Here is a 12,122-nt window from a genome sequence, read left to right as displayed (position 1 = left end):
CTCAACCATCCAGTAACTTTTGAAACAAATAAACATAAGATTAAAAACCAAAGTGACAGCTATTTTTATCCAGCAGCAACAAACTGCCATCAGTAAAGCCCCTAACCTATGGGAATTCATATTGCAGCTTTGGCAATTGCCATCAGTGCTATCATCAAGTTCGAACTCTGAGTTTAATGTTGGGTTTTGTTAAAATGGAAAAACAAAGTGGATTTTGGGGCTGTGAAAGAAAAAGATGACACTGGTAGGGAGCAAAAGAATTCTCACATACTTTAATGATCTGATTGGCAGTGAAAAGTTCCCAAAATCTGTTTGAAAGGAAAAGGAGATAGGGAAATTAGGAATTCTAACATATCTGAATGATTTGATCCATGGTGAAAACTTCCCAAAATCTGTTTCAAAGGTAAAGGAAGATAGGGAACGTAGGAATTGTCACATATCTGAATGAATAGGTCCACAGTACAAACTGCACAAAATCTATCTTATAGGATAGAATGACAAGGAACATAGGAATTCTCCCATATTGTAACAATTTAATTTTCATCATGATGGTCAAAATCTGACTAAAAAAAACCAGAAGAAAAAACGAATATGCTACTCTACACATACTCACCTCCTGTGATCATGATGTTCTTGTCCTTGGAGAAGTTGAAGCACTTGACTCCCTTGTAGACCTTGAAGACGGACTTGTCTGCGTCGAGTCGCGACTTGGTGTTGAGGTAGGCGTACACAGCCTTCTGTTTGCTCTTGTCCTGGCCCAGCTCCTTCACCTCCTTCAACTGCTGCTCCACATGGGTGCTGCCCACTGTACAGCCTGCAAACAAAACAGCAACTTTCTTAGTGCCAGGTATTTTATATATATGGGGAGGCAGGACATAGCCCAGTGGTAAAGCGCTCGCTTGATATGCGGTCTGATTAGGATCGATCCCCGTCGGTGGCCCCATTAGGCGATTTCTCGTTCCAGCCAGTACTCCACAACTGGTGTAACAAAGGTTGTGGTATGTACTATCCTGTCTGTGGGATGGTGCATATAAAAGATCCCTTGCTGCTAATCAAAAAGAGTAGCCAATAAAGTGGTGACAGCTGGTTTCCTCTCTCAATATCTGTGTGGTCTTTAACCATGTGTCTGACGCCATATAACCATAAATAATGTGTTGAATGCATCATTAAATAAAACATTTCCTTCCTTCCTTTATATATATGGAGAAAATATAACTTTAATGTAGGTGTGGCTGGGACAAAAAATTAACTTACTTAATTTGCTGTATTTTATAATATTGTAAACATAACTTTAATGCAAGAGTAGTTGGGACAATAGCTGAAACAAATAGTTTTAATTTACCTTTTAAAGTGGTTTGTGGGAGGGAGACATATTCTGGCCTACCAAGCTCTAAAGTTGAGGGGGATCCAATTCGAAGTGTCCTTCCACCCCAACATATGTAATATATGTTGAAATAATTGAAAAAATAATTTAATAAAAATGTTTTGTTTAATGACACCACTAGAGCACATTGATTAATTAATCATCATCTACTGGATGACAAACAATCGGTAACACAATCTTCAGAGGAAACTTACATTTTCCCAATATTATTAGAAGCAAGGGATCTTTATATAAAGATAATGAATGCATTTTAAAAAGAAACATTGTTAACACTCTATGACAATGTACATAATAAATGCTATAAAGTCCAGGAAAAAGACGCTTGTTTGTTGCTCATGGTCAGCAGAGTATATTACCTTCTACTTCAAGAAGTATTAAAGGGACATTCCCGAGTTTGCTGCAATTTTTAAGATGCTATTGACTAACAGAGACTTTTTAACGACTTTAATTACACATCAAATATATTTTTTCCACGTAAAATATTAGTGGCTGTATATTAAATGTGTTTCTGATCATTCTAGTATTTGTACTAGGTTTTATTTCATTTTATTAATCTAAACATTAATAGGATATGCATAGAAATAATGTTCTTTGCTGGACAAAACAAGTTAGAATAACTTAACAAACTTACCTATGACTAAAGCTGTGGCAGAATGGTTTGAACATGAAATCACTTGACCTATTTCATGGTAATACTTTATCTGAAATATATAAGAAATATCTAATAAACTGAACATAAGACCGTAATATGGTGAAACCCCTCTAAACTGAACATAAGACCTTAATACAGTGAAACCCCTCTAAACTGAACGTAAGCCCTTAATACGGTGAAACCCCTCTAAACTGAACGTAAGCCCTTAATAGAGTGAAACCCCTCTAAACTGAACGTAAGACCGTAATACAGTGAAACCCCTCTAAACTGAACGTAAGACCTTAATAGAGTGAAACCCCTCTAAACTGAACATAAGACCTTAATACGGTGAAACCCCTCTAAACTGAACATAAGACCTTAATACGGTGAAACCCCTCTAAACTGAACATAAGACCTTAATACGGTGAAACCACTCTAAACTGAACGTAAGACCGTAAACTGAACGTAAGACCGTAATACAGTGAAACCCCTCTAAACTGAACGTACGCCCTTAATACAGTGAAACCCCTCTAAACTGAACATTCATGGAACCAAGTAAAAAAACTAGTATTATCCAGTTTAAATAGGTTATGTTCTGAACCAATATTTAAAAAGTATTAGTGAAAAATGTCTGGTTTTGAAGAATTTCAGGTTTATTGAGGGCCAGTTTTGAGGAGTTTTACTGTAATTATATTTTATGAAGAAATGCATTAAAAAACAACAGCATAACATACAGTTCTCATACAAGTTATATATTTAATTTACCTATGCATCAGGATGCATTCAGATATCCATTCCTTTTAGTTTTGTTACAGGCACATTATTTTCTTGCCCTGCTAAACCAATAAACTACACACTCAATATAAATATAATTCAACTGTTGACATTTTAGTTTTTGATCCTCATATAACACTTTTCTAGCCATGCACCCATATATCAAGTTTTAGTATTACTATTCTTGATGTAGTGGTTTAATTTATCTTAAGAATGCTATTTTCCTAAGCACTTCTCTTTTTCCTAAGACAAACAAAAATATTAAATTTGTACCACTATATGATGATGACTTTACCTGTTGAACCCAGTCCCCGTGGACATACCAGCGAATAAACTGGACATTGGGACATCCTGCCACCACATCCAGACTGATGCTGGCAATAAAGCCATCTTGACGTGGCATCTTCTTCCAGGTTCTGAGAACAAAAAAATCCCATATATTTTAACAAGAATTCCTAAAAATTAGCCTATACCATAACTTAAAAAAATAAAAATAAAAAATAAATATAATAAACATACATAAGTCAACTATGACTTAAGTTTTAATAACCTAGGAATTAAAAGTTTGTTAGAAATGATGGTAAATATTTTTTAAAATGTACTAGTAACATAGAGCTAAATAAAACATTGACATCATTTCCTTCATCATCACTGCATGAAAAAATACATTTATATCTTGTAATTACCACAGTGTCATTACTAGCCTCCTTCCCAATCATACCTATTTGTTTTGTATTTTCTTGTTGTCCCATAACATGGCAGGCACACTGACAGTATGGTTGGTCACCCCACCTCCCAATGTGGGTGGCAGTCCCCCAATGTAAACTCCTGTATTTGCCAATGAGTGTGATAACAAAATCATGTATAGTGAAACGTGTCTAAACCAGATCATGCTAGGGATATAATATTTATCCGATTTAGTCAGGGTCTGGTGTTAAGCAGGTCACTTTTTAGAATTTAGAAAATTCGGGACTATGAAACATGACCGGTTTTGACAGGATCTGGTTTAGACGAGTTTCACTGTATTTTGCAATATGTCCAGCATATGTCACATGACATTTTCTTTGTATGTAAGCCTAGTTTACTAGTGATGCTCCCTTATGCAAGACAAGAGCATGGTGACAGAACTTTAGAATGAATGAATGAATGAATGAATGTTTAACGACACCCCAGCACGAAAAATACATCGGCTATTGGGTGTCAAACTATGGTAATGCAAATAAATAAAGTGATGATCAACATCAATATAAAAATTCAAGGTTTAAACAAAAACAGTGTAAAGAACTGTGCAAAAATACAAATATCACAGAATTTTACGGACACCGAATTTTACTCGAAACTTCAATTTGTGCTGTATTGGCCATTCTCAAAGAGAATGTTACACCCCTGCACCACGGTGAGGTTACAGCATGCGCAGGGGCAGAACTTTAGATGACCAAGCACATACAATTTCTGTGAAACAGTTAAACAAAAAACATGAACATGGACCTTCCATGAATTATGTGAGAGACAAGCATGTCTATAAGACAGCACTTACCGGAGACATTCTCCTGCTGACTTTATGACCAGGATGTTGACACAGCCCTGACTGTCTCCATACAAGATGAGACATTCATCATACCCAGTGGAGCTGAAATATGAACAATCATTGCATTGTTAGAATGTTAATATTGACAAAAACAGACAGACATTGAGATATTTAGTGAAGATAGTGAATTTAAAGCTGGAAAGTGTTGACTTTGTATCTCAAAACCAGCTCCAGTCTAGAGATGGGAGCTTATCTATGTTCCCTCAGCTGTATATTCCATTGGAAAGAGTTCAACTCACACACCCACAAAATAAATTGCTATAAATATAACCCTAACCCTAACAATAACAAGATCAACAATGCAAAGAAACAGGTCTGAATACAAAGCTGAGGGAACCTCGAGGTGAGTGAACATAGAACTCATCCACTAGAGAGAGTGCACAGATGTAAGAGCACCAAAATTAATTTTTCTTTCACTAATTATTAACAATTAACACTCATTAGACAGAATGCCCATACAGTGTCAGTGCATTTGATGTTTGAACCATAATTGGATATAAATTATGGTTCAAACATCAAGCGCAATTGAATATAAACATACAAATATATTAAAATTAAAGTGTGGTGACAACCAACTCAACATCAGCTTATAAATCCCAATTAATATTTGTCACATTAAAATTGATCAAAAATTTGAAATGTCAAAAATACTATCTAAGTTCATGACTTGCAATGCATTTGAAAAAGTCAATTCTTTAGACAAAAACTACAAGCCAGAAAAACAAGCATTCTGAGAGTACTGATAAAGCAATGCATGTCCCCTATTTGGCCAAACACATTTTCATATCTTCTAATATCAAGGGCCATAACTCTGTCAAAAATGAGTTAATAGCCACGAACGTCAGACTTGATCTATAACAGTATATGATAAAGATATACACAAACTTTCAGCTCAATGTCTTCAGAAATTGCATTAAAAAAAGCCTGGAAAACTATATGTGGAACAGATAGACAGGTGGACAGAAGGATGGAGATTAAATCTACAGTCCCCTCCAGTTTGACCGGTAGGGACCAATAATACATCAATCTGAAGATCCGACTACTCACCTGTAGTCCAGTTTTAAGGGAACTGTCTCCAGACCACTAATCTGACAGTAAGGCTCGAACGATGACAACTCAAAAAACTGAATTTCACGATCTCTGTAACATAAAAATATAAACTGGTATATTACAAATCATTAAAAATAATTTCAGTGAGACCAAACTAAACAATAATATTGTTTATACATGTCGTAATGCGAAAAAGATAAACCGGTATATTACAAATCATTAAAACTGATTTCAGTGAGATCAAACTAAACAATATTTTGTGTATACATGTAGTAATGTGAAAAAAATATAAACCGGTATATTATAAATCATTAAAACTGATTTCAATGAGATCAAACTAAACAATAATATTTAGTATACATGTAGCTAAAACATTAAAGTTAATATCTGTATACACAATCAGGAACAAACATATCTCAAAAAATATTTCACGTTTATTAATTAATACTTTAATATTTTATTGACTTGTACAATCAATATGCAGTCATTTAACAAGAAAATGTAAAGCATTTAAACAAATAATAGTAGGCATGAATTGATACCATGGTACTGCCAAAGACATCTAAAATTCCTGACTTCATCACATTGACATGGTGTAATATGTGGTGGTCAACAGCACGAAGAACAGCCACAGTGCTGGTGAAAACTATGAAGTGCCAGTTGGGCCAGACCAGCAACATCGACTATGAGCTGAACTTTGATAACATACAAAGCCATTTCAGTTATACATTTTGTTCAGAAATGATGGCTCATACCAACACTAACAGAGAAGAGTGACTACAAACAAAAACCTCATCCAGAGTCAAAGTTTGTTTTGTTTAACGACACCACTAGAGCACATTGATTTATTAATCATCGGCTATTGGATGTCAAACTTTTGGTAATTTTAACATATAGTCATGGAGAGGAAACCCACTATATTATTCCATTCATAGCAAGGGATCTTTTATATGCACTATCCCACAGACAGGATAGCACATACCACAGCCTTTTATATACCAGTTGTGGTGCACTGGCTGGAATGAGAAATCGCCCAATAAGCCCACAGACAAGGATCAATCCCAGACGGACCGCACATCAAGCGAGAGCTTTACCACTGGGCTACGTCTCGCCCCCCTCATCCATAGTGTCAGAAAGTTAACTGTGTTACTGACATTCCATCTCAAATTACATCTTAAAGTGTGTTCTTTATACAGACATTATAATGCCAATAGCATAGTGACTGAAATGTACTCTACAATACCAAGTGTTCCCTTATTTCTTTATCTCAATATATATAATGAAACATTCTATGAAGTAGGAAAATGTGAACCATGACGTTTTATTTCTCAACAGATCAGGTAACTCGACACTTACCCAGTTCCCACAATGAACTTATTGAAGTGAGGCATAATCACAAAATCTGTAATCCACTTTGGCTTCTGTCTCGTGTTTACATCAGAGTTCTAAAAAACCACAGCAATGTGCATTATATTAACAACACCTCTCAGCAGACTGTTTAAACATATCAATAACAAGAGAAAATGAGTTAGATATGTTTTTAAACAATTAGATGTAAGATAAATGGAATATAACAGACGCAAATGTAGTATTCTATTTCTATAGAATTCAGATTTAACACAAATTTGAACGTCTTTTCCAACTAAACTTATTTATGGTGTTTGCTTGTATGCATGTATCACAAAGTAATCAGTTTTAGGTTGACTTACATGTCACATAGCTATTAATTTCTATTGTGCCTATTTGACTGGATGGTATGACTGTGACAACCAGGTCATTAATTAGGAGCAGCCTGACATATGCATTTAAATCAATAATACATATATATATATATATATACATATACATATATATGGGTGTAAGAAAATACATTATTTTAATTAGAGGAAATTGATGCATGGGGGGAGGGGGGAGGAAGTAAGAGAGCCTCATAATCTATAATTAAACATTTCTTATGAAACCTTACAGAGATGAGCAACAACATTTTTAGAAATGTAAGATAAATCTTCCTACAGAAGATAACATTTTTAGATGGACAGGGGTAGTGGTGGTGAGAGCTGGACGGGAGATTTCATACAGGATATACATTACATATCAACTTCTTTGAACTGTCAACAAGTCAATTCTTACCACGACACTCCTGGTTCTCTTGAGATCGGCATTAGCAGACCAGAAGGACACCATGCCATCCTGCAAACACAGAAACTTGATATGAGATGTATGCAAGATTATATCACAATTGTTGTATATTCTAATATTAGGAATGTATTTATCTATAACAGTTGCATACTACATTTTTGACTGTACTACATTAATAAAATTCCACCAAAATTAAAATAGAACATTAACAGTTCTTATAATTACCAACAAATAATATAGTTTGAAATATGCATGAATAGTTTTGTTCTTATCATGATCCATTTCAAATTTTAATGAAGTATAATATTTTGATTTTGAGTGACATCCTCCCATCAGAATTCAGTAAACAGAAAATCTCACTCACTCACTCACTCTGTCTCTCTCTCTGTGTGTCTCTCTCTCTGTGTGTGTCTTTCTCTCTCTCTCTCTCTCTCTCTCTCTCTCTCTCTCTCTCTCTCTCTCTCTCTCAACCCCTCTCTTTGTCTCTCTCTGTGTATATCGGTCTCTCTCTGTTTCTCTCCCCATTTATTTTTAACTATGTAGTATGAATAAATAATCTGTATGTTTTTACCTGACTGCAGGCAACAAATGTACCATCCGACGTGTCTGTAATCCGTAGGACTGGGTCTCGGTGTGGAAGGTTTTCGATCCTGGCTGGAAGGTGAAATGCCACTTCCTTCGCCCGGAGATAGGAGTCTTCTTTCTCGGCATACTCCAGCTGCATGTACGTACAGAACTCATCCCAGGTGATAGAGCCTTCCGACGCCCAATCAATCTTCATAAACAGTGCATCTATCTGCTGCTCCTATAAGAAAAACATTATGCAATAATATTTAATGGTCATTTTCATTTTGTTACACTTAAGATTTAAAAAATTTCTCATCCCAGCCATTGCCCTATGACTGGTATATCAAACGCTGTGATATGTGTTGTCCTGTGCATATAAAAGATTCACTATGGCTAATGAAAAATGTAGAGGGTTTGCTGTGAAGACTATGTGTCACAATTATCAAATATCTGATGTCAAATATCTGATGTCAAATATCTGATGTAAAATAGCTGATGATTAATTAATCAATGTGCTCTAGTGTCCATGTCATTAAACAAAACAAAGCAACTTTTTTTTCAAATTTCAAAAATAAAAACCACCTCATTATTTGTTTAACAGCAAGCAGGTGACAAATATGTCACTGAAGAACTGACAGAAAAGAACATTCTGTCGCCAGTTATCCTGTTTTCTTATGCACTGAAGGGGCTACTTGAAGGATACATCCACCTTTGAATTTGGTACACCAGTTTTAGGGGTAATAGGCTGGAATAGTGTAAAACAACAACCCCAAAACATAAGTTAACCAACTGGGGTTGATTCTATAACCTCAAAATTTTACCTGGAAGGTTCTATCAACACTTAATATAAAATCTATAACTACCATGAATTATATCCTCTGATTTAGTAATCCACAAACGCCACATATAACAAGTACAGGGCCCCAGTGTAAAAAATAGTGGTACAGCTTGAGGTTGCCTGACTCTCCTTTCAAATTCACCTATGAAAAACATTTTCAAAGATACAACAACAAATATAACCCACAAAAAAGAAAGAAAAGTGGTACGGCCATGGCTGTACCGGCCATACCATCTGCACCACCCCTGAAGTACATGATGAAGTGTGGGATCAACACTTTTATACATGTATCTACATACTGCATAATAATATTGAACCTCTTCAAAAGGCACTTTGTATAACAATGACCTTTCCATCAAGGATACTTGAAGTATACACACCAAATGTATACCTTTGTACAAAGACCACCTTCATAAAGGACATATATTTAGCTCATTGTGGTGGCATTTACAGTCTTCACTGCAAATAAATAATAATTAAATCTGGACTATAAGGTATAGCTTAAGATTATCAAAATAAGGCAATATTCTTCATTTGACCTGGCAACATACATGTACTTACAGAACCTTCAAGTCTAGACTAAAGGCTTAAATTTAATCAAATCTCAACAATGTATTAAATTAATGAAGTTACCTCTTTGATATGGGCCCATATTTTTGAAGCTATCAGAAAACCATTGTTGGCTAAAGCATATGTCATAGTGACATCAGACCCTATGATGGCTTTATAATATTGTAACACTAAGACAGCTTCACAAATCTGTAGCCTGGACTTAAAATTATATAATATGCACTGGAAACAATCAAAGGCTACAGAATATGTCATAGTGATGCCATAGCCTATGATGGTTTTATGATATCGTAATGCACGGTTGGTTTGGGATCAATCTCTATCAGTGGGCCCACTGGGCTATTTCTCGTTCCAGCCAGTGCACCAGATGGTGCATATAAAAGATCCCTTGCTGCTAATCGAAAAGAGTAGCTCATGAAGTGGCGACAGTGGGATTCCTCTTTCAATGTCTGTGTGGTACTTAACCATATGTCCGACACCATATAACTGTAACTAAAATGTGTGGAGGGCGTTGTTAAATAAACCCATCTCCTTCCTGTTGTTTAGACTTAAAATTTTACATACACTGGCCCATAAGAAGCATACCTTGTTGGGGCTCAGACTGAGCTGTGATTTGAGCAGCTGTTTGAACTCACTGAGTTGCAGACATCCGGTGCGGTCAACATCAGCAAGCTGGAACGCCCGCTTCAACTCCTCTAGTGTGTCGATGTTTATCTTCTCTTCTATCTGTAACAATAGGAAAAACATTTATAGAGGAGCACAGTCTACATTTTGAGTCACCAGTCCATGGACTGATGGCTGCCCATAGTGGAAGATAGTGGAATATTAAAAGTGCTCTACATTAAGTTAGAATGTTAACCAGCTAGATGCCAGTACATACTACATGGGCTGGGTAGTTCTTGTTCAAGCATGTTGCAGGGTACATTTTGTTTTCAAAATCTTGATTGGCGATATTTCTAGTCAAGTGAAAATTTGTAGTTTAGTATTTTAAAATTGTGTAGTGATCTCTGAATCTTGAGTAGTGAATCGTGATGCAATACTGAACAAAATGTTCTGCACTCAAGCATCAAGAACAATAACAATAACAATAACAGAAGAGCTATTTTTTTTTATCATATGCATGAGATACTATTCATATAATTTTTATGTTATTATGCTTATAATAATTCTGACCCTGTGCATTCTATAAAAAAATGTAATGGCTAAATATTTTATTTTTGACTGTATTTATTCAACACCATATAACCATAAATATAAATGTTTTGAATGCATCATTAAATAAAAGGGGCAGGTAAAGTGATAAAGTGCTCGCTTGATGTATGGTCAATTTGGGATTGATCACTGTTGGTAGGCCCATTGGGCTATTTCTCGTTCCAGCCAGTGCATCATGACTGGTATATCAAAGGCCGTTGTATGTACTATCCTGTCTGTGGGATCGTGCATATAAAAGATCACTTGCTGCTAATTGAAAAGAGTAGCCCATGAAGTGGCGACAGTGGGTTTCCTGTCTATATATCTGTGTGGTCCTTAACCATATGTCCGATGCCATATAACCGTAAATAAAATGGGTTGAATGCATCGTTAAATAAAACATTTCCTTCTGTTAAATAAAACTCTTCTTAGTTTCTGTATTTGTTTGTTACTGCATTAGTCTTCAATCCTCCTTTAAAATAGGTACCATACTATGGCACTGCTACATTATCTGAGATACATGTACACAGCTAGATGATGAGATTTCAGACAATAAAACAATCTGTTGCTTTATACTTTCCGTAACTGGTTTAATGGATATGATTCACTGCTACATTATCTGTGGTTTCTAGTTATTACACTGTATAAAACTGAATCACCAAATCTAGAGGAACACTAAATCTAGAACCTGCAATAAACAGCTTTTATAGGATCTTAAAAACATTTATGAATCATCAGTAACAGTGTTCAGCAAACAGCCTCGAAATTCAACAGACAGCTAGCCTCGAAATTCAGCAGACAGCTTGCCTCGAAATTCAGCAGACAGCTAGCCTCGAAATTCAGCAGACAGCTTGTCTCGAAATTCAGCAGACAGCTAGCCTCGAAATTCAGCAGACAGCTTGTCTCGAAATTCAGCAGACAGCTTGCCTCGAAATTCAGCAGACAGCTAGCCTCGAAATTCAGCAGACAGCTTGCTTCGAAATTCAGCAGACAGCTTGCCTTGAAATTCAGCAGACCGCTTGCCTCAAAATGAAAACTGTTTTGAACACTTAAGTCAACCAATATACATAAACAGTATCGTTTTATACTCGTTTCCACCTATAAAATTTATAAGTATGGATTAATAAAGCTGGTTGGGAATAATTTATTATGCTGTATAAAGCACATACAATTTCATGTTCTATTTTATCACAACATGTAACTGCACTTGCCCCACAGGTATACCGTAGGTAATTAACTTTTTATTATCTGAATTAGTTCCAGAAATCATTACACCGGGTCTTGTAATTTTAACCTGATTACAAACATATATAAATTAACATACAAGTTTTGACATGTACACTAGAGCCAAATCATGTTGAACAAGTTATGCTATTGGGGATGGTGGTAT

At 35.6% G+C, this 12,122-nt stretch overlaps 1 protein-coding gene across 1 annotated transcript in view; it reads right to left on the bottom strand.

The window, feature by feature from the left end:
• Nucleotides 1–12,122, bottom strand: part of LOC121375049 (WD repeat-containing protein on Y chromosome-like) — a 55,359-nt gene that overhangs the window by 17,971 nt on the left and 25,266 nt on the right. The window contains exons 3-11 of the mRNA XM_041502264.1: nucleotides 10,127–10,267; nucleotides 8,138–8,371; nucleotides 7,558–7,617; nucleotides 6,784–6,872; nucleotides 5,425–5,517; nucleotides 4,327–4,419; nucleotides 3,085–3,205; nucleotides 2,016–2,085; nucleotides 614–814 (exon numbers count right to left, since the gene is read on the bottom strand). Coding sequence (XP_041358198.1) covers nucleotides 614–814; nucleotides 2,016–2,085; nucleotides 3,085–3,205; nucleotides 4,327–4,419; nucleotides 5,425–5,517; nucleotides 6,784–6,872; nucleotides 7,558–7,617; nucleotides 8,138–8,371; nucleotides 10,127–10,267 — 1,102 coding nt within the window. The remainder of the gene's footprint in view (nucleotides 1–613; nucleotides 815–2,015; nucleotides 2,086–3,084; nucleotides 3,206–4,326; nucleotides 4,420–5,424; nucleotides 5,518–6,783; nucleotides 6,873–7,557; nucleotides 7,618–8,137; nucleotides 8,372–10,126; nucleotides 10,268–12,122) is intronic.

The sequence above is a fragment of the Gigantopelta aegis genome, chromosome 6 (genome assembly GCF_016097555.1).
Source record: "Gigantopelta aegis isolate Gae_Host chromosome 6, Gae_host_genome, whole genome shotgun sequence".
NCBI lineage: Eukaryota > Metazoa > Mollusca > Gastropoda > Neomphalida > Peltospiridae > Gigantopelta > Gigantopelta aegis.
The sequence above is the reverse complement of the archived record's forward strand: the minus strand, read 5'-3'. Positions and strand labels throughout refer to the sequence as shown.